Source organism: Oncorhynchus gorbuscha, linkage group LG17 (assembly GCF_021184085.1).
Source record: "Oncorhynchus gorbuscha isolate QuinsamMale2020 ecotype Even-year linkage group LG17, OgorEven_v1.0, whole genome shotgun sequence".
In the NCBI taxonomy this organism is placed as follows: domain Eukaryota; kingdom Metazoa; phylum Chordata; class Actinopteri; order Salmoniformes; family Salmonidae; genus Oncorhynchus; species Oncorhynchus gorbuscha.
The window spans coordinates 8492109-8519766 of NC_060189.1; the positions used below are offsets into that span (position 1 = coordinate 8492109).

Consider the following 27658-nt stretch of genomic DNA (forward strand, 5'->3'; position numbering starts at 1 on the left):
AAGGTGCCCCAAAGCTGTTTACTATCATTCTCAATATAATTTATCTTTGTTTCATAGTGTAGTTTCATTTTCTTTAGTTTAGTCACATGATTTCTTAATTTGCAGTACGTTTGCCAATCAGTTGGGCTGCCAGACTTAATTGCCATACCTTTTTCCATATCCCTCTCAACCATACAATTTTTAAATTCCTCATCAATCCAAGGGGATTTAACAGTTTTTACAGTCATTTTTTAAATGTCTGCGTGCTTATTAATAACTGGAATAAGTAATTTAATTAATGTGTTAAGTGCAGCGTCTGGTTTCTCCTCATTACACACCACAGACCAGCAAATATTCTTTACATCATCAACATATGAATCACTACAAAACGTATTGTATGACCTCTTATACACTATACTAGGCCCAGCCTCTGGACCTTTGGTTTTCCTAGATATGGCTACTCTATTGTGATCACTACATCCTATGGATTTGGATACTGCTTTAAAGCAAATATCTGCAGCGTCAGTAAAAAATGTGATCAATACATGTTGATGATTTAATTCCTGTGCTGTTTGTAACTACTCTGGTAGGTTGACTGACAACCTGATCCAGGTTGCAGGCACTGGTTACAGTTTGAAGTTTTTTCCTGAGTGGGCAGCTTGATGATAGCCAGTCAATATTGAAATGACCCAGAAAATATATTTCTCTGTTGATATCACATGCATTTCACACACATTATCCAGATACTGACTGTTAGCACTTGGTGGTCTATAGCAGCTTCCAACAAGAATGGGGCTTTAGGTGAGGCAGATGAACCTGTAGCCATATTACTTCAATAGTATTTAACATGAAATCGTCTCTAAGCTTTACAGGAATGTGGTTCTGAATATAGACAGCAATACCGCCTCTGTTGGCATTTCTGTCTTTTCGGTAGATGTTATTACATTTACATTTACATTTAAGTCATTTAGCAGACGCTCTTATCCAGAGCGACTTACAAATTGGTGCATTCACCTTATGTTATAACCATGTATTACTACTAGAGGTCGACCGATTATGATTTTTCAACGGCGATACCGATTATTGGAGGACCAAAAAAAGCCGATACCGATTAAATCGTCCGATTTAATTTAAATTTTATTTTTTTAAACATTTATTTGTAATAACAAAATCAATTTAGCCTCAAATAAATAATGAAACATGTTCAATTTGGTTTAAATAATGCAAAAACAAAGTGTTGGAGAAGAAAGTAAAACTGCAATATGTGCCATGTAAGAAAGCTAACGTGTAAGTTCCTTGCTCAGAACATGAGAACATGTGAAAGCTGGTGGTTCCTTTTAACATGAGTCTTCAATATTCCCAGGTAAGACGTTTTAGGTTGTAGTTAGTATAGGAATTATAGGACTATTCCTCTCTATATACGATTTGTATTTCATTAACCTTTGACTATTGGATGTTCTAATAGGCACTTTAGTATTGCCAGTGTAACGGTATAGCTTTCATCCCTCTCCTCACTCCTACCTGGGCTCCAACCAGAAACAAACACATCGACAACAGCCACCCTCGAAGCAGCGTTACCCATGCAGAGAAAGGGGAACAACTACTCCAAGTCTCAGAACGAGTGACGTTTAAAACGCTATTAGCACGCACCCCACTAACTAGCTAGCCATTTCACATCGGTTACACCAGCCTAATCTCAGGAGTTGATAGGCTTTGAAGTCATAAACAGCGCAATGCTTGAAGCATTGTGAAGAGCTGCTGGCAAAACGCACGAAAGTGCTGTTTGAATGAATGCTTACGAGCCTGCTGGTGCCTACCATCGCTCAGCCAGACTGCTCTATCAAATCATTGACTTAATTATACTATAATAACACACAGAAATACGAGCCTTAGGTCATTAATATGGTCGAATCCGGAAACTATCATCTCGAAAACAAGATGTTTATTCTTTCAGTGAAATACGGAATCGTTTGGTATTTTATCTAACGGGTGGCATCCATCAGTCTAAATATTCCTGTTACATTGTACAACCTTCAATGTTACGTCATAATTATGTAAAATTCTGGCAAATTAGTTCGCAAAGAGCCAGGCAGCCCAAACTGTTGCATATACCCTGACCCTACGTGCAATGAACGCAAGAGAAGTGATACAATTTCACCTGGTTAATATTGCCTGCTAACTTGGATTTATTTTAGCTAAATATGCAGGTTTAAAAATATATACTTATGTGTATTGATTTTAAGAAAGGCATTGATGTTTATGGTTAGGTACACATTGGAGCAACGATGGTCCTTTTTCGCGAATGCGCACCGCATCGATTATATGCAACGCAGGACACGCTAGATAAACGAGTAATATCATCACCCATGTGTAGTTATAACTAGTGATTATGATTGATTGATTGATTGTTTTTTATGAGAAGTTTAATGCTAGCTAGCAACTTACCTTGGCTTCTTACTGCATTTGCGTAACAGGCAGGCTCCTTGTGGGTCCTTCTGTAGCTCAGTTGGTAGAGCATGGCGCTTGTAACGCCAGGGTAGTGGGTTCGATTCCCTGGACCACCCATACGTAGAATGTATGCACACATGACTGTAAGTCGCTTTGGATAAAAGCGTCTGCTAAATGGCATATATTATTATTATATTATTATTGTGATACAGGTGGTTAGAGCGTTGGACTAGTTAACTGTAAGGTTGCAAGATTGAATCCCCAGGCTGACAAGGTAAAAATCTGTCGTTCTGCCCCTGAACAAGGCAGTTAACCAACCGTTCCTAGTTCGTCATTGAAAATAAGAATGTGTTCTTAACTGACTTGCCTAGTTAAATAAAGGTGTAGCAATAAAATAAAAAATAATAAAAAATCTGCAAAATCGGAGTCCAAAAATACAGATTTTCGATTATGAAAACTTAAAATCGGCCCTAATTAATCGGCCATTCAGATTAATCGGTCGACCTCTAATTGCTACCACTGTATCATCAAAGGTATTGTCTAAGTGAGTTTCATAGCTAGTCAGAATGTGAATGTCATCGCTTACAAGCAAGTTATTGACTTCATGGACTTTGTTTCTCACAGTTGTGAGTCTGTCAAGGTAAGTCCCACACCTGGATTGTGCAACATTTGCCCATTATTCTTTTCCGAATTCTTCAAGCTCTGCCAAGTTGTTTGTTGATCATTGCTAGTCAACCATTTTCAGGTCTTGCCATAGATTTTCCAAGTAGATTTAAGCTAAAACTATATGTCGGCCACTCAGGAAAATTCACTGTCTTCTTGTTAAGCAACTCATCCAGTGTAGATTTGGGCTTGTGTTTTAGGTTATTGTCCTACTAAAAGGTGAATTAATCTCCCAGTATCTGGTGGAAAGCAGATTGAACAAGGTTTTCCTCTGGGATTATGCCTGTGCGTAGCTCCATTCCATTTTTTTTTAATCCTGAAAAACTCCCCAGTCCTTAACGATTACAAGCATACTCATAATATGATGCAGCCAACACCGTGCTTGAAAATATGTGGTGTGGTACTCAGTGATGTGTTGTGTTGGATTTGCCCCAAACATAACGCTTTGTAATCAGGACAAAAAGTTAATTGCTTTGCCACATTTTTGTCAGTATTAATTTAGTGCCTTGTTCCAAACAGGATGCATGTTTTGGAATATTTTAATTATTTACAGGCTTCCTTATTTTCACTCTGTCAATTAGGTTAATAATGCGGAGTAACTACAATGTTGTTGATCCATCCTCAGTTTTCTCCTATCACAGCCATTAAACTCTGTAACTGTTTTAAAGTCCGCATTGGCCTCAAGGTGAAATCCCCAAGCACTTTCCTTCCTATCCGGCAACTGAGTTAGGAAGGAAGCCTGTATCTTTGAAGTAACTGGGTGTATTGATACACCATCCAAAGTGCAATTAATGACGTCACCATGCTCAAACGGATATTCAATGTCTGCTTTTTATATTTTCACACATCTACCAATAGGTGCCCCTCTTTGACAGGCATTGGAAAACCTCCCTGGTCTTTGTGTTTGAAATTCACTGCTCAACTGAGGGACCTTACAATTATCTGTATTATGTGTGGGGTACAGAGATGAGGTAGTCATTCAAAAATCATGTTGTACAATATTATTGGTGCTTACCTATGGAACAGCAAGAGGAGCTTCCCCTCCTCCCTACCTTCAGGCTTATGCTCAAACCCTACACCTCAACCCGAGCAGTCCGTTCTGCCACCTCTGGTCTCATGGCCCTCCCACCCCTACAGGAATGCAGCTCCTGCTCAGCCCAGTCAAAAGCTCTTCTCTGTCCTGGCTCACCAATGATGGAATCAGCTTCCCCCTGAAGCTAGGACAGCATAGTCTCTGCCTATCTTCTGAAAACATCTGAAACCCTACTTCTTCTAACAGTATCTTAAAAAATCCATCATGTATGTACCTTTTGTCATTCAAATTGAGAATTTTACCAACCATTAGGCACTTGGAATCATATTCAGTAATGTCTGGAATAGAATACAGTGAATTTGTAGAATTCTTAGTCCTTAAAGAAGGCAGGGCCAAGCTCAAAACGTTTCTGAACAATCACAGACCAATATATTGTCTCTGCAAGTCCTGCCCCCTACTCTCTGTTTACCAATCAACATCCGCTTCCCGAGCTGCCTGCCCACGTCACTTTATGTGGCTGGGCTCAGCCAACCGGCTTGCTCGATACCGCCGACGTCACTAACTAGACAGTTCCCTCCAGCAGCAGAGCGCTTCATTTTCTCATCTGCTTTTGTGCTAAAATGGAGGCTGGCCCCTTACCTTAAGTGGATTGCCTTCCTGGTCGAGTTTAGATGTTGACATGCAATAAAGCTGGAATCAGGATGGTTGTGGATGCACCTAATTCCAATGGGCCTTTCCAGCCGGTGGCTCTTATGCACTTCAGAGGTACGTAGGAACCGTTGTTACATTTTGTCCTCGAGAACAGAGACAGCATTTCTCTATCTGTTCCCCTCCGTTGGTTATTGGCTGATTTGTTACCAAGATGTGAAGATAAGCTTTAAGGGTCTTTGTTTCAAAAGGATAGCCGTTTGGAAATGGTTTTATTGTTTCCTTATAGGGGATCAGGGGATGGTTTTCTTAGGGATTGCAGGCAGAGCTACATGAAAAGATTGAGAAAAAGCTGGTTTTTCTACTCCCTCTCTGCCCATCCCCCGCACAGCCCAGTGAGGTCATAGCCTAGGGAAGGTTTTCATTATGTTTCCCTCTGCGTTTTGAGAGTGTGATTTGTATGTTTTTATATCTTTTGAAAGAGTTTTAAGAGGTTGTACGGCAGACTCGGCCTGTGTTCGTACCTCTTTTTTTTCTGGTCCATGGTTTGTCACACTCCAGTTAATCTGGGCACAAATTGGCCAGAGGTGTGTAGATTACTGCCTCCGCTGCAGTAGCCCCTTTTCTGCTTCTGCTGCCTCCCCGCCCTTATCTGTCTTCCTTCCTGTTCCCAACGGAGGAGAGGTCGCCACCGCCAAAGAAGGGCAAAAGCCTGGTATTTCCCTCCCCTGAAACAACAAACCTTTGAGAGTCACAGTTAGTTGGATAATAGGCTAGCAGTAGGCTAATAGGCTAGCAGTAGGCTAATAGGCTAGCAGTAGGCTAATAGGCTAGCAGTAGGCTAATAGGCTAGCAGTAGGCTAATAGGCTAGCAGTAGGCTAATAGGCTCTGGGCTAGCCAGCACACTGAGTCAATAGCACGCATACATGGCCTGTTCTGGAAAGGTGGGCCTATGCTCCCAACTGTTCTGTGAAAGCCAATGGAGTTGGTGGTGTTGAATAAGATCCATTATGCTGTGGGGAGTTATTGATTTGGTTCTGAATTGGAGTCGACCAACACCCCTACATTGAATGACATTCATTTGTTTTGAACAATCAAGTGGTCTCTCTCCCTCTTATCCCCAGTGTCCTTGTAAGACATCGGAGGCTCCCTCTTGTTAATATACTAGGGGAAAAGGCAGTAGAAAGGCCTTAGGTGTATTATTCAGAAAGAAAGGCAAAATGGAAACGTGGAGAATGCGATGGGTGTATTGTGTTTTGCTTATGAGGCATGCTTGACCTATTCAGAGCCCATGTCTTTGCCAGTGACCTGTCAAAAGTAATACAAAAAGTACATTTCACTGGTCCTTTGTGGCTGTTGGTAAAGCATGGCACTTACAACGTCAGGGTCATGGGTTTGATTCCAGTTGCGGCCACCCATATGAGAAGAATAAAAATGCATGCATGCATGGCTGTAAATTGCTTTGGACTAAAGTTTCTACTAAATGACATTATAAACCGGGTAGTTTGATTCCTAGATGCTGATTTGGCTGAAAGACGTTGTATATTTAAGCAAGAAGGCACGAGGAGGTGTGGTATATGGCCAATATACCACAGCTAAGGGCTGTTCTTATGCGCAACACGGAGTGCCTGGATACAGCCCTTAGCCCTGGTATTTTGGCCATATACCACAAACCCCTGAGGTGCCTTATTGATATTATAAACTAGTTACCAATGTAATTAGCAGTAAAAATAAATATTTTGTCATACCCGTGGTATAGCACAGCTGTCAGCCAGTCAGTATTCAAGGCTTGAACCACTCTGTTTATAACAGACCTTATGTCACATTGGCGCTCCTTGCTAAACCCGTTTTAAAGGTTGTAATACCACTGTCTTGAAATAAACAACCAAAATGTTTGCCTGTAAAGTTTTTCACAACTTAAAGTATCCCCTACTGAAACAGATTGCGATTTTTGTTAACTATGTGATAATGACCTACGGAAATGTCACTCTTAACCCAATGTGACTCCCATTTACTGCTGTTATTATAGTCACGTAAAGATGATCAAGGCTGCCTCTGTGACACTATTGTCTCCTATAGTAATGGGGGTTACATCAGGGTTAATGTAGATGCTTTTATATCTCTTGCACATCTCATTAGAGGGTATTTTAGGCACATGTACAGAAACTTTATCAGCAAGCGTTTTTGTAATTGGAGTAGTCTGCACATGACATAGGCAATGTAAGGGTGCATGCAGGGCTGGTGATTTAACTGACAGTGGCACTGTTAGATTACTTTAGAATGCATTATTGATCCTTCATTCTGTCCCTTGTTTCCTTGCGATTAACACAAATCTGTAAGTGATTGGATGGCTGAAAGAAATGTCACTGCTTTATTACTTTGCCCAATCCAAACAATGTGGATTTGTGTCTTTGCCTAGTGTCAAATACCCACCAGCAGAAATGGAATGCTGTTTGAATCTTTGGGTGTCAAATAACTTCTTGACCAATCAAGACCTGAATGATGTCACAATCATTTAACACATTTTTTCCCGTAGTTATTACTCATTTATTACAATCACTTGTATTTCATATGTCTCAACGACACACATGCTATGGTGCTGGTAAAATTTTGTCTCGTGCACCTGCCGCACGAGCGCAAACACACTTCCCCCAAGCTCTGGACAATGCTGGTCATAAAGCTAGCAAAAATGACAACCTGTTTCAGTAGCTATAGTTAGCAAGCAAACTATCTAGCAAGGTGAAATCATTTGAAATACCCCTAATTTATAAGACCGTTCTTATTTGATGGTTGGACCCACCTATGTGAAGCTAGCCACAATAGTGGAATTTGCAGTTTGCTTTCAAAAATAAGTCTCTATATGAAAGTGATGCACTTTAATACAAATGGTGGAGACAAATGACAAACATCTGTTGAAATCCTGCTGGATGTATTAGACTTTAGAATTGCATTGGTGGCGTACTTATTTCACTGTACAGCCTTAACCTATGGATGGTGGCTCAATGACATGGGGTATCAGTCGACTCCGTGACACCCAGAGAACATTAGCGTCGTAGCTCTTATTGTGGGACTCTGAAACAACTTTGAATTGAGGCACATTTATTGTACCAGTCAACCTACTATGTGCATTGAACACTATTCCAGAGGAAAAACAATATAAGTAAGGCTCTGTGACATCTGCGGATGGAGAAAGAGCTTTATACATACGTTTGTTTGACAATGTATGTTTTGGAGCCTGATCACTCCGGGGAGTGCTTTGGGGGGGAAGAAAGCAATTGGGTACTCAGAAGACCCATTTCATTGATCTCCAATCCTTAGGTAAGTCTGTACAGTGCAATATGAATGTCAATATGCACAATAGGCTAACTGGGGAGGTGATTTCCCACAGTCAAAGTCCCGCAATAAGAGCTACGATGCTAATCTGGGTGTCACCAATTAGACTGATACCCCATTTCACTGCTCCACATTCCAATAGTCCAACCTTGTTTAATATTATCTAGTCTAAATATGGAATGGTTCCACCAATTTGTAACCTTCGGCATCACTTTCTGATAGAGATCGACCGATTTTATAAATTTTTATTTTTTAAATGTATTTGTAATAATGACAATTACAACACTACTGAATGAACACTTATTTTAACTTAATATAATACATCAATGAAAATCAATTTGGCCTCAAATAAATAACGAAGCATGTTCAATTTGGTTTAAATAATGTAAAAACAAAGTGTTGGAGAAGTAAAAGTGCAATATGTGCCATGTAAAACGTTTGAGTTCCTGGCTCAGAACATAAGAACATATGAAAGTTGTTGGTTCCTTTTAACATGAGACTTTGGGAAACACTAGGAATTTCTTTAACACGTTTTTGGTTTTTGGCCAAACACTACACAGCTGACTCAAATTATCAAAGCTTGTTGATTTATTTGAATCCGCTGTGAAGTGCTAGGGCAAAAACCAAACATTATTAAAGTGACCACTGTTCAATGACTATGTACATAGGATAGCAGTCTCTAAGGGGCAGGGTTGCATACCGGGTGGTAGCTGGCAAGTAACAGTGACTAAAGTTCAGGGCAGGGTACTGGGCGGATGCTGGCTAGTGGTGACTACAGTGCATTTGGAAAGTATTCAGACCCCTTGACTTTTTCCACATTTTGTTGCTTTACAGCCTTATTCTAGAATGGATAAAATCAAATACAAAAATGCTAATCAATCTATGCACAGTACCCCATAATGACAAAGGGAAAACAGTTATTTATTATAAACCCCCCCCCCCATACACACACACACCTTATTTACATAAGTATCCAGGACTTTGCTATGAGACTCGAAATTGAGCTCAGGTGCATCTTGTTTCTGAATTTGTTCAGCTTCCTGAGGTTGAGGGGCGCAGTTGCGCCTTCACCACGCTGTCTGTGTGGATGCAACATTTCAGGTTGTCAGGGATGTGCCCAGAGAGGAACTTTTTCACCCTCTTCACTGCGGCCCCGTCAATGTGGATGGTAGCGTGCTCCTTCTGCTGTTTCCTGAAGTCCATACTCGGCTTCTTCGTTTTTGTTGAGGAAGAGGTTATTTTCCTGGAATCACTCTGCCAGATCTCTCTTCTCCTGCCTGTAGGCTGTCATGTCATTGTTGGTAATCAGGCCTAATCATTAGCCTTCATCAAGACCATTTACAGCCTATAGAAAGTAATTGTGTACTCACTTGGTAAGAATACACTGCACTGTGTCGTAAAAACGTAGGCCTAATCAATAGTGGAGCGTTGCATGCCCGGGCACCACTGAGCATAGCCTGGAGGAACAGACAGATATGCCATTTCATAATCTGTTTACTTTTTTTGTGCACTTTGACTGGTAAATATTTGGCCTTTAGCCCTAATATTTAGCTTTTTACTTTGGCTACACACATCTCTGGCCTCTCTTCTAGCTGTTCCCATGTGCAATAGGCTACGTAAAGCCTCTCCACCATAGGCCATTCCTCATATTGTGAAATGCCAGGTAAAGTGACTGCATAGATTATAAACAGTGAGTAGCTGCAGTGTTAGAACAGGGGGGGGGGGTTCAATGTAAATAGTCCAGGTGGCCATTTGATTCATTTTTCAGCAGTCTTATGCCTTGGGGTTAGAAGCTTTTTAAGGAGCCTTTTGGACCTAGACATGGCGCTCTGGTACCGCTTGCCATACAGCCTGACTTGGGTGACTAGAGTCTTTGACAATGTTTTGGGCCTTCCTCTGACACCGCCTAGTGTCTGACACTGGCCATTTCTGAGCCTGTAATCGAACCCACAAATGCTGATGCTCCAGATACTCAACTAGTCTAAAGAAGGCCAGTTTTATTGCTTCTTTAATCAGAACAACAGTTTTCAGCTCTGCTAACATAATTGCAAAATGGTTTTCTAATGATCAATTAGCCTTTTTAAAATGATAAACTTTGATTAGCTAACACAACGTGCCATTGGAACACAGGAGTGATGGTTGCTGATAATGGGCCTCTGTACGCCTATGTAGATATTCCATTAAAAAATAATCAGTTTCCAGCTGCAATAGTCATTTACAACATTAACAATGTCTACACTGCATTTCTTATCAATTTGATGCTCTTTTAATGGACCAAAAACATGTGCTTTTCTTTCAAAAACAAGGCCATTTCTAAGTGACCCCAAACTTTTGAACGGTAGTGTTGATCCTGGATGTCAGGAAGCTTGGCCCCAGTGATGTAGTGGGCTTTATGCACTACCCTCTGTAGCACCTTACAGTCGGATTTCGAGAAGTTGCCATATCAGGCGGTGATGCAACAGTTCAGAAAGCACCCAATGGTCTTGTGTTACCACCTTATTAATAGGCAGCGTGCAGTAGGATGCGTTGATCGGTTGATTGACAGGTGTAGGACTGTAGAGCAGCGGTTACCAACCTTTTTCGGTTACTGTGGGGCGGCAGGGTAGCCTAGTGGTTAGAGCGTTGGACTAGGAACCGGAAGGTTGCAAGTTCAAACCCCCGAGCTGACAAGGTACAAATCTGTCATTCTGTCCCTGAACAGGCAAGTTAACCCACTGTTCCTAGGCCGTCATTGAAAATAAGAATTTGTTTAACTGACTTGCCTAGTTAAATAAAGGTAAAATAAAACTGTACCACCAACTGAATGTAGTTTTTACCGGAGTACCCCCTCGTGTTATATATATATATATATATTAAATCAGTAGGTCTATGATCTTATGTTTTTCTGCTTATGACAAAAAAAGAAAAAGACGAGTCTAGTATTCGTCTGACTAAAATGCTACTAGCAGCATGTGGTACCGAAATGCCACGTGAGACAACCTGAGCATACATTTCCCATCATCAATGTTAATTGATACTCCTGTTTCAGAAGTGTCTACTCTGCAATTTGATGAGTTGAGACATAAAAAAGGATATCGTTAGGAAAGTGACCTTCTCCTATTACAGTAAAATAATGTCTCGATGTGTTTGTGTCCATATGACTGATTTTCTGTTGGAATCAAACTTCAAATGGAAGTAGTGAGTTGAAACCACTTGTCATGGAGGAAGGCGTGATCTGTCGCCGTTGTTGTGTGTGTGTGAGACAGGGGAGGTGCTTGGCATGTGTTCGTGTTAATGGAGAGGTGCCCACCCCACACAAGGAGAGAGACACGTGACCAAAAAGACATTAGAACAAAGAATGGTGCGTTAACTGCCTTGTTCAGGGGCAGAACGACAGATTTTCACCTTGTCAGCCCTGGGGATCCAATCTTGCAACCTTACAGTTAACTAGTCCAACGCAATAACGACCTGCCTCTCTCTCATTGCACTCCTCAAGGAGACTGCCTGTTACTTGAATGCAGTAAGCCAAGGTAAGTTGCTAGCTAGCATTAAACTTATCTTATAAAAAACAATCAATCATAATCACTAGTTAACTACACATGGTTGGTGATATTACTAGATATTATCTAGCGTATCCTGCGTTGCGTATAATCTGACTGAGCATACAAGCATACAAGTATCTGACGGAGCGGTGGTAGGCAGAAACAGGCACGTAAACATTCATTCAAACAGCTCTTTCGTGCATTTTGCCAGCAGCTCTTCGTTGTGCGTCAAGCATTGCGCTGTTTATGACTTCAAGCCTATCAACTCCCGAGATGAGTCTGGTGTAACCGAAGTGAAATGGCTAGCCCGTTAGCGCGCGCTAATAGAGTTTCAAAAGTCACTTGCTCTGAGCCTTCTAGTGGTTGTTCCCCTTGCTCTCCATGGGTAACGCTGCTTCGATGGTGGCTGTTGTCGTTTTGTTGCTGGTTCAAGCCCAGGGATGAGCAAGGAGAGGGACGGTCGGCCTCTACTTTATATATTGCCCCCCCCCCCCCCCCCAAATCTCCTTCTTTTGTGGGAGCAGGCAAAGATGGCTTTTTATCTGAGTAGGGGACACAACATTAAGTCCGGTCAAGCAGGGATTTGAACTATAATTTTGAGCAATTTAACCTAGCGTTTCAAATTCTAATGAAGGACCTCCCCAGCTGTAAGACCATATGGGGTTATAAGGAAGTTGACTCAGGGTAAAAACTGGAATGTGTTCTTCAGTTGTGTGTTTTGTTTTTTGTTTGACTTTTCTGTATGCAGTTTGTTGCATGCAGCGAGCACTTTATTACATTGAAAATAACTTTTTCACCAAAATATTTTAAATGAAACATTATTTTCTCTCTCTCCTCAGACTGTGCTCCGGCAGAGCAGGAGAAGCTGTTTGTGCAGAAGCTGCGCCAGTGCTGCGTGCTCTTTGACTTCCTGTCGGACCCACTAAGTGACCTGAAATGGAAGGAGGTGAAGCGGGCGGCGCTGAGCGAGATGGTGGAGTACATCACGCACAACCGGAATGTCATCACAGAGCCCATCTACCCAGAGGTGGTGCACGTGGTGAGTGTCAGCAGACTGAGAAGAGACACCCCCTAAGGCCAGCTTGATCGGGGTCTCTCTATGGCTGATGCTATGATCATCTCTGCTACTGCCCAGAAAGTGCTACTTTCTGACAGTCTGAGCTGTCCATCAGAATGTGCTACTATTGTGTTTCTACTGTTCAGAATTGAATACAAAGGGTAGGGTAGCACACATTTCAATATTACCGAATGTGCTACCATAATCTCTCATCTCTATTGGGGGTCACACATTCAGAGCGGGTAGGACAAACAACCTTCTGACCTACTGTTCAGGGTGTGCTACCCCCAATTATTGAAAGCAATGACGGTGAGAAAGAGCCGAAGCGAGATGTTTTACTCCGCCCCAAAATCCATCCATGAAAATCAGAATTTAGGATATTTTGTATGGGATGTCAATGAGTGTTGAATTTGGTCAACAAAAAAATGCAATTGCTAAAATCCCACACGAGGCTTATTTGATCAAATAGAAAATTCATAACGGTTAGGTTATGAATGCACTGATGTAAGCGGACACATGGAATTTCGTAGAATTTTTAAAGAAAAATATGTACTTCATAACGGCGCTGTTCCTGTGTTCATAGAGATGAATAGAGGACCTATAATGGATAACCTCGGTATACTGGATATAACCTGTTTTTAGCATCTGCGTTTCCATTGAGGGCTTCCACCATTTTAAAGTAATTAACTGGGTGGGGATTCCTATGAGTTTTGATCAATCAGCCAATGAATAAAATGGCCTCAATGGCGCTGCCCATTAGGTTTGGCCAGTATACCGAGGTTATTTCAAAATGCCGACGATATGAGTTTAGCCACTATGGTACACTCAATTAGTATCAGTTAAGTATAACTATAAGAAATCTAACGTGTCAAAAAAATTATATCAATCTCAGGGCGCCGTGCATTTGGTTTTCTGACTTGCTAGCTTGATGCCAAGATCAAGCTTCTTGGTGACCGCAGAGACATTCAATCCCCTCCTGGATCAATATCCCTGTTGCCTAAATTGTTTTGTGCACCAAAATAATTAAATAATGCAATAAAGTATGTGTGTATACAGTTGAAGTTTACATACACCTGAGCCAAATACATTTAAACAAATTTTTCCACAATTCCTGACATTTAATCATAGTAAAAAATTCCCTGTCTTAGGTCAGTTAGGATCAGCACTTTATTTTAAGAATGTGAAATGTCAGAATAATAGTAGAGAGAATGATTTGTTTCAGCTTTTATTTCTTTCATCACATTCCCAGTGGGTCAAATGTTTCCATACACTCAATTAGTATTTGGTAGCATTGCCTATTAAGTTGTTTAACTTGGGTCAAATGTTACGGGTAGCCTTCCACAAGCTTACCACAATAAGTTGGGTGAATTTTGTCCCATTCCTCCTGACAGAGCTGGTGTAATTGAGTCAGGTTTACAGGCCTCCTTGCTCGTGCAAACTTTTTCATTTCTCCCCACAAATCTTCCTTGGGATTGAGGTCAGGGCTTTGTGCTGGCCACTCCAATACCTTGACTATGTTGTCCTTAAGCCATTTTGCCACAACTTTGGAAGTATGCTTGGGGTCATTGTTCATTTGGAAGACCCATTTGTGACCAAGCTTTAACTTCCTTGCAGCAAGCACTTTATTACTGATTACTGATGTCTTGAGATGTTGCTTCATTATATCCACATTTTCCTACCTCATGATGCCATCTATTTTGTGAAGTGCACCAGTCCCTCCTGCAGCAAAGCACCCCCACAACATGATGCCACCGCCCCCGTGCTTCACGGTTGGGATGGTGTTCTTCGGCTTGCGTGCATCCCCCTTTTTCCTCCAAACATAACGATGGCTAAACAGTTCTATTTTTGTTTCATCAGACCAGAGGACATTTCTCCAAAAAGTATGATTTTTGTCCCCATGTGCAGTTGCAAACTGTAGTCTGGCGTTTTTAATGGTAGTTTTGGAGCTGTGGCTTCTTCCTTGCTGAGTGGTCAGGTTATGTCGATATAGGACGTGTTTTACTGTGGATATAGATAATTTTGTACCGGTTTCCTCCAGCATCTTCACAAGGTCCTTTGCTTTTGTTCCGGCACTTTGCACTTTTTGCATCAAAGTATGTTAATCTCTAGGAGGTATGGCGGCTGCATGGTCCCATGGTGTTTATATTTGCGTACTATTGTTTGTACAGATGAACGTGGTACCTACAGGCATTTGGAAATTGCTCCCAAGGATGAACCAGACTTGTGGAGGTCTACAAATGTTTTTATTTCTATGTCTTGGCTGATTTTTATTTTATTTTCCCATGATGTCAAGCAAAGAGGCACTGAGTTTGAAGGTAGGCCTTGAAATACATCCACAAGTACACCTCCAATTGACTCAAATGATGTCAATTAGCCTACCAGAAGCGTCAATATAATAGACAATCTTTGGCAATGAGGAAAATTGGATTTGCAATGTTAATTGACTTCCAGAATTGACATGAACCCTGGTTACGACTCCCATACAAATAGGAAGTAGCTATGGATGTCAAAGCCGCGAATTGAAATATGGAGAGCAACGCATGCCCATTGTGGTTTTTAATGTGAAATGTCATTATGACTCGGCATAAGGCTTTCATGAATAAGTGTAAATGCAGCAAGCCGTTTCACGTGTCAAAATGTTCTGTTTTAGTCCCGATTTAAAAAAATAAATAAAATATATATATATTCATGTCATTCTTCGCCCTGGATTCCTAATCTCCTACTCTACTCTTCCTTGTCTGTCTGACGTCATCACCCATGTCCAGTCTGAAATGTTTCTCTATTATAGATCTAAGCTTCCATATGTAGCTGGGCAGCTAATGAGTTAATATAATAATTTGACAGTGCTTTAAGAAAACGTCCCTCTTTGAATGAATGGATCTTCAGATCCTGAGAACTTTTAAATATCTTCAAAAGGCAGTTCATTATTCGAATTACATACAGACAAGATGACAAATTAAAATGTAAAACACACGTCTCTTTTTTTTTCAAAGCTAAATGTAGGCTTGAACATAGCGTACCTAGCGATCAGCCCAACAGAAATAGCAGTGTTCTGTTCCTCAAGCCAACTGCACTGTCTCATGATCTGTCTTCACTGCCAGAAGCAGTTATAGCCCCCCACACGCAGAGTCAGTTGATGTTCAGAGACAAATGGTAACCCGCTTGGGTCAAAGGATTGAACAGTGTTAGACTTTGCCAAGTGGATACTAACTAGGGACGTGTTTGGAATACTTCAGACACCCCCCTTCCTTGGTCCCTTGAGGTAAACACAGATCTAGAAGTGATTTTTAGATGGGATAACGTGTTCTCCTCTATCACTTTCACTCATTCAGATCTGTGATTAGTTTAGGGCTATGCAACTGGCTGTCCGCAGGCCAAATCCAGACTGTTTTAATTCATTTAGACTGGCCCTTTGATCAATTCTGAACATTAAAAAAGATCTCATCCAAACTCTGACTTTCAGTGCCGAAATGACAAGTACTATAGTGGATTGTCTTAGTCTGTGTTTTTAGCGGTTTCTAGCGCCTATGTTGCATGTTGACTTTTATTTATTTAGAATTTGGCTCTTATCATTTTGAATGGTTTAAGATACAAAATATTACTGAAAGCTATGACTCTTAAGGAACACGTATGTGCCTTTTTGTTTCCCCCTCTGATGCTCACAAGGTCTTGTTTGAAGGGAGTGAGACAAACCATGCACAAAATGACTGAGGGAAATTAATTCAAAGCATACTTCCTTCAGACTGGAATTTGGCATTGCCTGATTTGACATAATTTTGTTTATTGAGATGCTTAATAAAATAAAGAGCTTACCTAAAGTTTTAGGAAGCTTTTAATAGTTTAAATTTAAAAATAACAATGGTTGCTTTTCCTTTTCAATTATCTAATTGTTGGGTTGCGACCATCTTTCTAAATTACTTTTAGCAATGTTAAAGATGACTCCTTTTATTGGTGTTTTTTTAAAGCAACATAATCAGAATAATCACGTAGGGCATTTTCTATGTATTTTTTACATCTAGCCCCAGTAAGAATATAGTTGAATAGCCCTGGTTTAAGGTATGATGGAAAGGTCAAGTATGTGTTCTTGGCAATCCTGTTACATTCAATGTAAAGCTGCCACTGAAGCAATTTGACTCCATACTGTCCTTCATCACTGTGGTCTACTGACTCTGAATATGCTCTTTTTGCTTCCCCCCTTAGTTTGCGGTGAACATGTTCCGAACGTTGCCTCCGTCGTCCAACCCCACAGGAGCAGAGTTCGACCCCGAGGAGGACGAGCCTACACTTGAGGCTGCATGGCCACATCTCCAGGTACCTAGGGATATTTACTAACCCAGTTCACATGGCCTGGGTCTTATTAATTACGCACCAAAATGAAGAAAACCGGCTTAAACCCGTAGGTACTATCTGGACTTATACCCGGCTATTTTTTTTGTTTTCTGTTGCGGGTCCTAATGAACACACGAACCTGCTGTTTGAGTAGGAATGAAGTGTTGCAGACCTTACATTCTCTCAAGTACAGTGCTGTATAATTAAAGTAGCGAATCAGCATAAACCATCGTTGGACCTGCCTTACCTCTCGGCTTGGACAAAAAGAGCACGGCTGTTTTTATTATGGATCATTATGATACGATGTTATATACACCTATTACTGACGCTGTTATGTGATCTAATTTAACATATTTTTGATTTTTACCAAGCATTTTTGTAAGGAAGGACACTTGCTATGCATTCTGCAAATTATGCATTTTAAAAATGTTTTCTTTCCAGCTCGTCTACGAATTTTTCCTTCGGTTTTTAGAATCTCCTGACTTTCAACCGAACATAGCGAAGAAGTACATCGACCAGAAGTTTGTGATGCAGGTAAGAGCTGAAAGAAACATAGATTATACATTTTAAATAGTCTGAATGGACAAGGTAAACAATCACTCAAATCACAATATCTAACAATTAGACTTCTCCGATCAGAATTGGATCAGTGTCTTCCGGATGTGATGTTTTGCTCAGCGTCCTCCAAATCTCTGCAGAGTGTATCGGACTCCATAGGCCTACATTGACCAGCACGAATGGTATTTTAATCATGCTGTCGTGAGATGTGTTTTTGAGACAAAGCAAGCCTAGCTGTGTTCGCACATTTGTTGATAATAATTACTAGTGTGGGGGCCTTCCGAGTGGCGCAGCGGACTAAGGCACTGTATCGCAGTGCTTGAGGCGTCACTACAGACCCGGGTTCGATCCCAGGCTGTGTCACAACCGGCTGTGACCGGGAGTCCCATAGGGTGGCGCACAATTCTCCCGGCATCGTCCGGATTAGCAGGGGGGCTTTACTCGGCTCATCACGCTTCAGTGACTCCATGTGGTGGGCCGGGTGCCTGCAGGCTGATTTCGGTCATCTGTTGAACAGTGTATCCTTCGACACCATTTGTGCTTCCGGGTGGGTGTTGAGCGCGGTTTGGTGGGTCATGTTTCGGAGGACGCATGACTCAACCTTCGCCTCTCCCGAGCCTGTTGGCGAGTTGCTGCGAGGAGGCAAGATCCAATTACAATATCATGAAATTAAGAGAAAAATGGGGGTAAAATAAAAAATATTTCCCCCCCCAGTTATAGCAATGAAAATCCTAGAAAAGTAATGGTGTGTGCATCACCTGTGTGTGGGCTGTTGCCAGAGGGGGGAGAGACATTTGCCCAGCAGGTAAAATTCAAAATACTGTATATTGTTTAGCTAGCTTTAGCATGTATTAATTTTATGTCCCAGGTCCTAAAATAACTTTCCCCCGGCACTCATGTAGAACAGCAAATGCCCGACACCCAGTTGGTGCAGGTGCTCGTGTGGAACCACAATTCCCGAATACTCCAATTGTAAAACCTTCTCAAGCTCTTAAAATTGGCCAGGATTCGCCTCCTAACATGCACTGTAATGCACTGCACATGTAATGTCAAAGTTACTAATTGACAAGCAACTCCTATGACCTATGCTGTCAAGATTTCTCCTGAATATTTTAACCTTTACAAATGGATAAACATCTTTGTTAGCTACCTCATCCTCCTTAGCCATTTGCTCCCTGGTAAGTATTTGGTTGTAATTGTAATGTTGCAAGGAGACCAACCCTCCTCCTCGAGTGTCCAGGAGAGCTACGGGTTATGCAGGCATTTGCTCCAGACCTGCTCTACCACAGCTCATTTTGTTAAAAAGAAAAATCACCTGCTCAACAGGACCTTGATAAGCTAACTCTTTGTGTTTGAGCAGGGTTGGATCAAAGGCCTGCACGCCCAGTAGCTCTCCAGGTGGGTGGGGGTTGACAGGCCACGTGTTTTATACTGTAGCCTCTCAGTGCAATATTTAACTTTTGGGAGGGCTAAGTGCCTTGCTCATGGCACAACGGCAAGAGATGCACTACATGGGATCAAAGACCAGCAGTCTTCCATTGTCAACACCAGTGGTACTAATGAAGGATATTTTTATTCAAGCATTTCCTTGCATCACACAACACAATTTTCAGTCACATTTTTGTCACATGGTGTTACGCACCATTTTATTTACTAAAGAAATCTTTTCAAAAAAAAAAAGTGAATGTTAAGCGCTGGAGGGATGTCATGTGTCTACAGCTTTTAGACCTGTTTGACAGTGAAGACCCACGGGAGAGGGACTTCCTCAAAACAACTCTCCACAGGATATATGGGAAGTTCCTGGGACTACGGGCCTACATCAGAAAACACATCAATAATATATTTTATAGGTAAGTTTAATCTTAGCCGCCTTCGTTTTTATGTCAGATTAGTTTATTAACACATCAAATCAATTGCTAATGATTCAACGGTGACTTGTGGTTGTTTTTAGTTTCATACCACTAAGAAATGGATGTTTGGTTGTGTAACTAAAATGTAACATCTCTGTGTTTTTGACAGGTTTATCTATGAGACTGAGCACCATAATGGAATAGCAGAATTACTGGAGATACTTGGAAGGTACACCTTAAGCTGTAACTCGGCGTGTATTGCAGTAAAGTTAGTTATTTTGGACTTTTATCCAGTCTCACAATGTCTTCTGGACTGCAGATAGGATCTCTAACTCTGCTGCTGTTTTCTGTTTCATATTCATTACTATTTTGAGTTCAGTTGAAGTGATTTATATTAGAATCATTCTAATTGTTTCTCTCTCTTTTCACAGTATAATCAATGGGTTTGCCTTACCACTAAAAGAGGAGCACAAGATATTCCTTTTAAAGGTCCTGTTGCCTTTGCACAAAGTCAAATCACTTAGTGTCTACCATCCGCAGGTAAGCTCTTGTGTCTGTTTAGGGTCTGGGTTGTGTTCATTGGGTACAAAATGGAAGAAAACAGACTGGAACGGGGGAGGGACTTCCTTGTCCAATAAGAAACGTGTGTTTTCGTTTTCCGTTAAGTTTTGATTAGATTTTTTTTCCCATCTCAATTAGCTCATGCCAATGGCGACAGCTAGTTTTACTGGCGTCTGACCATAACGAAAAGAACATTACAAAATCCTTTACAATTTACATACATTTAACATGTAGTGTGTTTGGACATTTTAAAACGTTTTCCATTGTGCGACCGTAATGAACATGACACAGCTCTGATTGTTCTATCAGCCATGCTCCCCTGGGCTCATTTCAAGAGGGTGCGACGTTACAGAATGTTCACGCAGAAATACAGTGTATACAACAGACATGATTCCCTGCCAACAATAATAGGGAGTTTCAGCTCTATTTAATCCCTTTCTATCTGCCACATTCTGATTGTCCTGCCCCTTTTGCCCTACTGAATGGACACTATGGAAATTACTGATATTAGGTGTAGGTGGGGCTTATTTCCAATGGGGCCTGGCCTGTTCAGGCAGTGTGGGAGGTGAGGGCAGTAGCCTGGCTGCTACAAGCTAGCTGGAATCAGATATCTGCTACTCACAAGCCAGAATTACTATGAAGACAAAGGTCCTTGTCAGGGGCTTCTCCCTCTTTCTGGGCCAGCTTCTCGCTCGCTGTGTTTCTCTTGGTGTCTGCCGGACAGTTTCACTAGTTCACTAGTTTTTCACTAGTATATATATCGTGAAACTGCTGTGCTATACATTGCTCTATGGACCATGGCATAATATCTACATTACAGCTTGATCAACTGTGTTAGAGCTAGCCTAATGCAAAATGAGAACACCTCACAAAAAGTAATTTTGTTACATTGCAGTTATACTGCAAGTATTACAGTTGCTGCAACTTCATGACTGCAATTATTTGTCAGTGACTATTGTCGTTGATAATGTCAACACAATTAGGGCTGACAGGACCAGCCAGTGTCACCAGTAATTGTGTCCTATCGTTGTGAATGTCAACACAATTAGTCTGATTTTTAGGATCAGCCAGTAATTGTGTTCCATTGTCTTTTTCTCCCCTCCCTAGTTGGCATACTGTGTGGTGCAGTTTCTAGAGAAGGACAGCACTCTCACTGAACCAGTAAGTTGTGAAATTTCTTCTCACAAGTAAGGTGTATTGATTACCCCTTCAGTGACGTTGTATTCCGTCTTCTCTGAAGATTTTTGTATTGCAATGCATATCGACCCATTGATCAAAACAGATCGGTTACACTCTATAATCCTACTACACCGGCTGACGTTTGTCAGATGTGGCAGGGCTTGCAAACTATTACGTATTACAAAGGGAAACCTAGCTGCCCAGTGACCAGATGGGCTAAATGCCTTTTTTTATGCATGCTTCGAGGCAAGCAACACTGAAGCGTGCATGAGAGCACCAGCTGTTCCTGGCGGCTGTGTGATCGCGCTTTCTGTAGCCGATGCGAGCAAGACCTTTTAAACAGGTCAACATTCACAAGGCAGTGGGGCCAGACGGATTCCCAGGACACGTACTCAAAGCATCACGCAGACCAACTGGCAGGTGGTTTCACTGACATGTTCAACCTCTCTCTGTCCGAGTCTGTAATACCAACATGTTTCAAGCAGACCACCATACTCCCTGTGCCCAAGAACGCAAAGTTAACCTGCCTAAAAGATTACCGCTCGTAGCACTCACGTCGGTCACATCGGTTGCCATGAAGTACTTTGAAAGGGTGGTCATGGCACACATCAACACCATCATCCCGGAAACCCTATACCCACTCCAATCCGCATACCACCCTAACAGATCCACAGATGACGCAATCGCACTTGCACTCCACACTGCCCTTTCACACCCGGACAAAGGGAACACCTACAGTTGAAGTCGGAAGTTTACATACACCTTAGCCAAATACATTTAAACTCAGGTTTTCACAATTCCTGACATTTTAATCCTAGTTAAAAATCCCTGTCTTAGGTCAGTTAGGATAACCACTTTATTTTATGAATGTGAAATGTCAGAATAATAGGAGAGTGCTTTTATTTCTTTCATCACACTCCTAGTGGGTCAGAAGTTTACATGCACTCAATTAGTATTTGGTAGCATTTCCTTTAAATTGTTTAACTTGGGTCAAACGTTTTGGGTAGCCTTCCATAAGCTTCCCACGATAAGTTGGGTGAATTTTGGCCCATTCCGCCTGACAGCTGGTGTAACTGAGTCAGGTTTGTGGGCGTCCTTGCTCGCACATGCTTTTTCAGCTCTGCCCAAATTTTCTATAGGAGTGAGGTCAGGGCTTTGTGATGGCCACTCCAATACCTTGACTTTTTCGTCCTTAAGCCATTTTTCCACAACTTTGAAAGTATGCTTGGAGTCATTGTCCATTTGGAAGACCCATTTGCAACCAAGTTTTATAAAGATACTTTTGTACCGGTTTCCTCCAGCATCTTCACAAGGTCCTTTGCTGTTGTTCTGGGATTGACTTGCACTTTTCACATCAAAGTACGTTCCTCTCTAGGAGACAGAACGCATCTCCTTCCTGAGCGGTATGACGGCTGCATGGTCCCATGGTGTTTATACATACTATTGTTTGTATAGATGAACGTGGTACCTTCAGGCTTGAAAAAAAAAACATTCTGAGGTCTTGTCTGATTTATTTATTATTATTTTTTTGTTTTTATTTTCCCATGATGTCAAGCAAAGAGGCACTGAGTTTGAAGGTAGGCCTTGAAATACATCTACAGGTACACCTCCAATGGATTCAAATGATGTCAATTAGCCTATCAGAAGCTTCTAAAGCCATAACACCATTTTCTGGAGTTTTCCAAGCTGTTTAAAGTTAGTCAACTTAGTGCATGTAAACTTCTGACCCACTTGACTTGTGATACAGTGAAATAATCTGTCTGTAAACAATTGTTGGAAAAATTGTGTCATGCACAAAGTAGATGTCGTTACCGACTTGCCAAACTATAGTTTGTTAACAAGACATTTGAGGAGTGGTTGAGAAACACATTTGAATGACTAACCTAAGTGTATGTAACCATCCGACTTCAACTGTATGTGAGATTGCTGTTCATTGACTACAGCTCAGTGTTCACCACTGTAGTGCCCACAAAGCTCATCACTAAACTAAGGACTCTGGGACTAAACACCTCCCGCTGCAACTCTGGGACTTCCTGACAGGCTGCCCCCAGGTAGTAAGGGTAGGTAACAACACATCCACCATGCTGACCCTCAACACAGGGGCCCCTAAGGGGTGCATGCTTAGTCCCCCCTGTTCACCCACGGCTGCACTGCTACGCACGACTCCAACATCATTAAGTTGGCTGATGACAATGGTGGTAGGCCTGATCAACAACAACGATGAGACAGACTGTAGGGAGGAGGTTCGAGACCTGGCGGTGTGGGTACAAGGGCAACAACCTCTCCTTGACGTGAGCAAGACAAAGGAGCTGATCGTGGCCTACAGGAAAAGATGGGCCGAACACGCCCCCATTCACATCAACGGGGCTGTAGTGGAATGTGTCGAGAGCTTGGCGTCTACATCCCAACAAACTAACAAACTATCATGGTCCAAATTAGAGGTCGACTGAGTTTTTTTTTTTTTACGCCGATACCTATTATTGGATGACCAAAAAAGCTGTTTTTTTTTATTTATTTGTATATCATGTATTTGTAGTTATGACAATTACAACAATACTGAATGAACAATGAACACTTATTTTAACTTAATATAATAAATAAATAAAAATATATTTGGTCTCAAATAAATAAACATGTTCAATTTGGTTTAAATAATGCAAAAACGGTGTTGGAGAAAGTAAAAGTGCATTGTGGATCTAAAAAAGCTAACGTTTCAGTTCCTTGCTCAGAACATGAGAACATATGAAAGCTGGTGGTTCCTTTTAACATGAGTCTTCAATATTCCCAGTTAAGAAGATTTAGGTTGTAGTTATTATAGGAATTATAGGACTATTTCTCTAAACCATTTGTATTTCATATATTTGACTATTGGATGTCACACCTGGCACAAATTATTCTTGTTCATATAGGCACTAGAGTATTTTCAGCCTTTTTTTTTCTTCACGAATGCGCTTGTTAAATCATCACCTGTTTGGCAAAGTAGGCTGTAATTCGATGATAAATGAACAGGCACCGCATTAATTATATGCAACGCAGGACTAGCTAGTTAAACTAGTAATATCATCAACCGTGTGCACTTAACTAGTGATTATGTTAAGATTGTTTTTTATAAGAGAAGTTTAATGCTAGCTAGCAACTTACCGTAGCTCCATGCAGCCACCAGGTCCTTTTGATGCTGTACTCGCCTAACAGGTGGTCTCCTCGTGGAGTGCAAAATAATTGGCGTCCAAAAATGCCAATAACCGATTGTTATAAACTTGGAAGTCGGCCCTAATTAATCGGCCATGACGATTTTAATCGGTCGACCTCTAGTCCAAACACAGCAAGACAGCTGTGAAGAGGGCACAACCCAACACCTATTCCCCCTCAGGAGACTTGAGATTTGTCATTGGTCCCCAGATCCTCAAAAGGTTCTACAGCTGCACTATCGAGAGCATCCTGACTGGTTGCATCACCACCTGGTATGGCAACTGCTCAGCATCCGACCATAAGGCTCTATAGAGGGGAGTGTGTACGGCCCAGTACATCACTGGGGGCAAGCTTCCTGCCACCCCCCTTTGTTTTTACTGCTCTTACTTGCTGTTTATCTAGGCATAGGCAATTTTACCCCTACCTACAGTACCAGTCAAAAGTTTGGACACCACTACTCATTCAAGGGTTTTCCTTTTATTTATTTATTTACTATTTTCTACATTATAGAATAATAGTGTAGACATTAAAAATATGAAATAACACACATGGAATCATGTAGTAACCAAAAAAGTGTTAAACAAATCAAAGTATATTTGAGATTCTTCAAAGTAGCCACCCTTTACCTTGACAGTTTTGCACACTCTTAACCAGCTTCATTGAGGTAGTCACCTGGAATGCATTTCAATTAACAGGTGTGCCTTGTTAAAAGTGAATTTGTGGAATTTCTTTCCTTCTTAATGCGTTTGAGCCAAACAGTTGTGTTGTGACAAGATATGGGTGGTATTCAGAAGATGGCGCTATTTACTTACTTACTGACAATTTTGTTGCAGTGTCATGTACACATTTAAAATGGTGTTTAAATACAAAACAAGATTTATAATACAACTTTCATAACAGTTGCGCACCAATAACAATAATAATAATAATAGTAAGAAAGAATAATTTTTTTAAAGAAAAGACTAGCCTGCTGGCCTTACGTGGGTCAATGGGAACATTCGCCTGAGCTATTTAGGAGGGATATCACACCTGGCACAAATTATTGTCTCGTTCTGTTTTTCCTGCTGAGGGGTGCCCTATACCTGCGCCCAGAGGGGAGTAATTCAAAGTCCAGGTACAGTGGGTGGCTTGGGTCTAAAATGATTTTTGTGAGCCTTACGGGTATTTTGGTAAAATACTATATTATGGCTCAAATAATAAAATTGAAATGACAGTCCACCATTACTTTCAGACATTAAGCTCAGTCAATCTGGAACATTTCAAGAACTTTGAACAGTTATTCAAGTGCAGTCGCAAAAACCATCAAGTGCTATGATGAATCTGGCTCTCATGAGGACGGCCACAGGAAAGGAAGACCCAGAGTTACCTCTGCTGCACCAGAAAAGTTAATTAGTTACCAGCCTCAGAAATTGCATACCAAAGGCTTCAGAGTTCAAGTAACCGACACATCTTAACATCAACTGTTCAGAGGAGACTGAATCATGCCTTCATGGTGAAATTGCTGCAAAGAAACCATCTCTAAAGGACACCAATAAGAAGAGACTTGCTTGGGCCAAGAAACACGAGCAATGGGCATTAGACCGGTGGAAATTTGTCCTTTTTGGTCTGAGTCCAAATTTGAGATTTTTGGTTCCAACCGTCATGTCTTTGTGAGATGCAGAGTAGGTGAACGGATGATCTCTGCATGTGTGGTTCCCACTCTGAAGCATGGAGGAGGTGGTGTGGGGGTGCTTTGCTGGTGACACTCAGTGATTTATTTAGAATTTCAAGGTACACTTAACCAGCATGGCTACCACAGCATTCTGCGGCAATACGCCATCCAGCTGGTTTGTGCTTAGTGGGACTATCATTTATTTTTCAACAGGACACCTCCAGGCTGTGTAAGGGCTATTTGTTCAAGAAAGTGATGGAGTGCTGCATCAGATGACTTGGCTTCCACAATCACCTGACCTCAACCCAATTGTGATGGTTTGGGATGAGTTGGACTGCAGAGTGAAGGAAAAGCAGCAAATAAGTGCTCAGCATATGTGGGAACTCCTTTAAGACTGTTGGAAAAGCATTCCAGGTGAAGCTGGTTGAGAGAATGCCAAGAGTGTGCAATGCTGTCAAGGCAAAGATTGGCCTCTTTGAAGAATCTCATATATTTTGATTCAACTTTTTTTTGTGGTTACGTGATTCCATATGTGTTATTTCATAGTTTGTCTTAACTATTATATACTATTATTCTACAATGTATGAAATAGTGAAAGTAAAGAAAAACCCTAGAATAAGTAGGTGTCCAAATGTTTTAACTGGTGCTGTACATGTACAAATGACCCCGACTAACCTGTATCCCCGTACATTGACTTGGTACCGATACCAAGCCTTGTTATTTAAATTTTTTAACTCGGCTAGTCAGTTGAGAACAAATTCATATTTACAATGACGGCATACCCAAGCCAAACCCGGATGCCCCCGGGCCAATTGTGCACTGCCCTATGAGACTCCCAATGATGGCTAGATGTGATACAGGCTGGATTCGAACCAGGGACTGTAGTTTTGTCTCTTGCACTAAGATGCAGTGCCTTAGACTGCTGCACCACTCGAGCTTTTATTGTTACTTTAAAAAAAAAACTTTAGTCTATTTACTAAATATTTTCTTAACTGTTTTAAGGGCTTTTAAGTAAGCATGTCACGGTAAGGTCTGCACTTGTTGTATTCGGCGCATGTGACAAATAATTTATTTAGACTTTAATGAACAGTAATGTGTGTAAATGCTCTTTGCATGTTAACAAACAATTTTATAAAAAGTTAAAGTAATGTTTTTGCTTATTCATGAACGTTATTGTACATGTTACTCACTGATCTGTTGGTCAATATCCACCCCCTGCTCAATGCTTCTCCCAGGTGGTCATGGCCCTTCTGAAATACTGGCCCAAGACTCACTCCCCCAAAGAGGTGATGTTCCTTAACGAGCTGGAGGAGATTCTAGACGTCATCGAGCCATCCGAGTTCGTCAAGGTCATGGAGCCACTGTTCAGGCAGCTGGCCAAGTGTGTGTCCAGCCCACACTTCCAGGTGACTGACCCCATGCCATGGGAACCCTGTTATTGGTGTCCTTTTAAGTCATTACGGTTATGTGGGAAAGTGAATTTGAGTAGTGAAATGTTTCTAGTTGGTTCTAAGCAGTCCATTGAAACAGAACAAGATCCAGGATGTAATGACCGTACCGCCTGGTTCGACCTTGTAGTGGACACCAACATGAGGGGTTCTAGAGATATGTTGGAACAGTTATTTCTAGGCTTAATGGAAGGATGTTTCACCAATCAA

General features: G+C 41.4%; 1 protein-coding gene across 5 annotated transcripts in view; it reads left to right on the top strand.

Annotated features, from left to right (window-relative positions):
• Positions 1-27658, top strand: part of LOC124001142 (serine/threonine-protein phosphatase 2A 56 kDa regulatory subunit gamma isoform-like) — a 50713-nt gene that overhangs the window by 15667 nt on the left and 7388 nt on the right. For 3 of the 5 annotated variants that reach the window (XM_046307730.1, XM_046307729.1, XM_046307731.1), the window contains exons 4-11: positions 12466-12665; positions 16884-16994; positions 17454-17546; positions 19290-19420; positions 19590-19649; positions 19852-19960; positions 21089-21142; positions 27236-27406. In XM_046307730.1, coding sequence (XP_046163686.1) covers positions 12466-12665; positions 16884-16994; positions 17454-17546; positions 19290-19420; positions 19590-19649; positions 19852-19960; positions 21089-21142; positions 27236-27406 — 929 coding nt within the window. Of the gene's footprint in view, positions 1-4709; positions 4889-12465; positions 12666-16883; positions 16995-17453; positions 17547-19289; positions 19421-19589; positions 19650-19851; positions 19961-21088; positions 21143-27235; positions 27407-27658 lie in introns of those variants that run through there. The other 2 variants (XM_046307734.1, XM_046307732.1) reach the window with 1 other exon arrangement.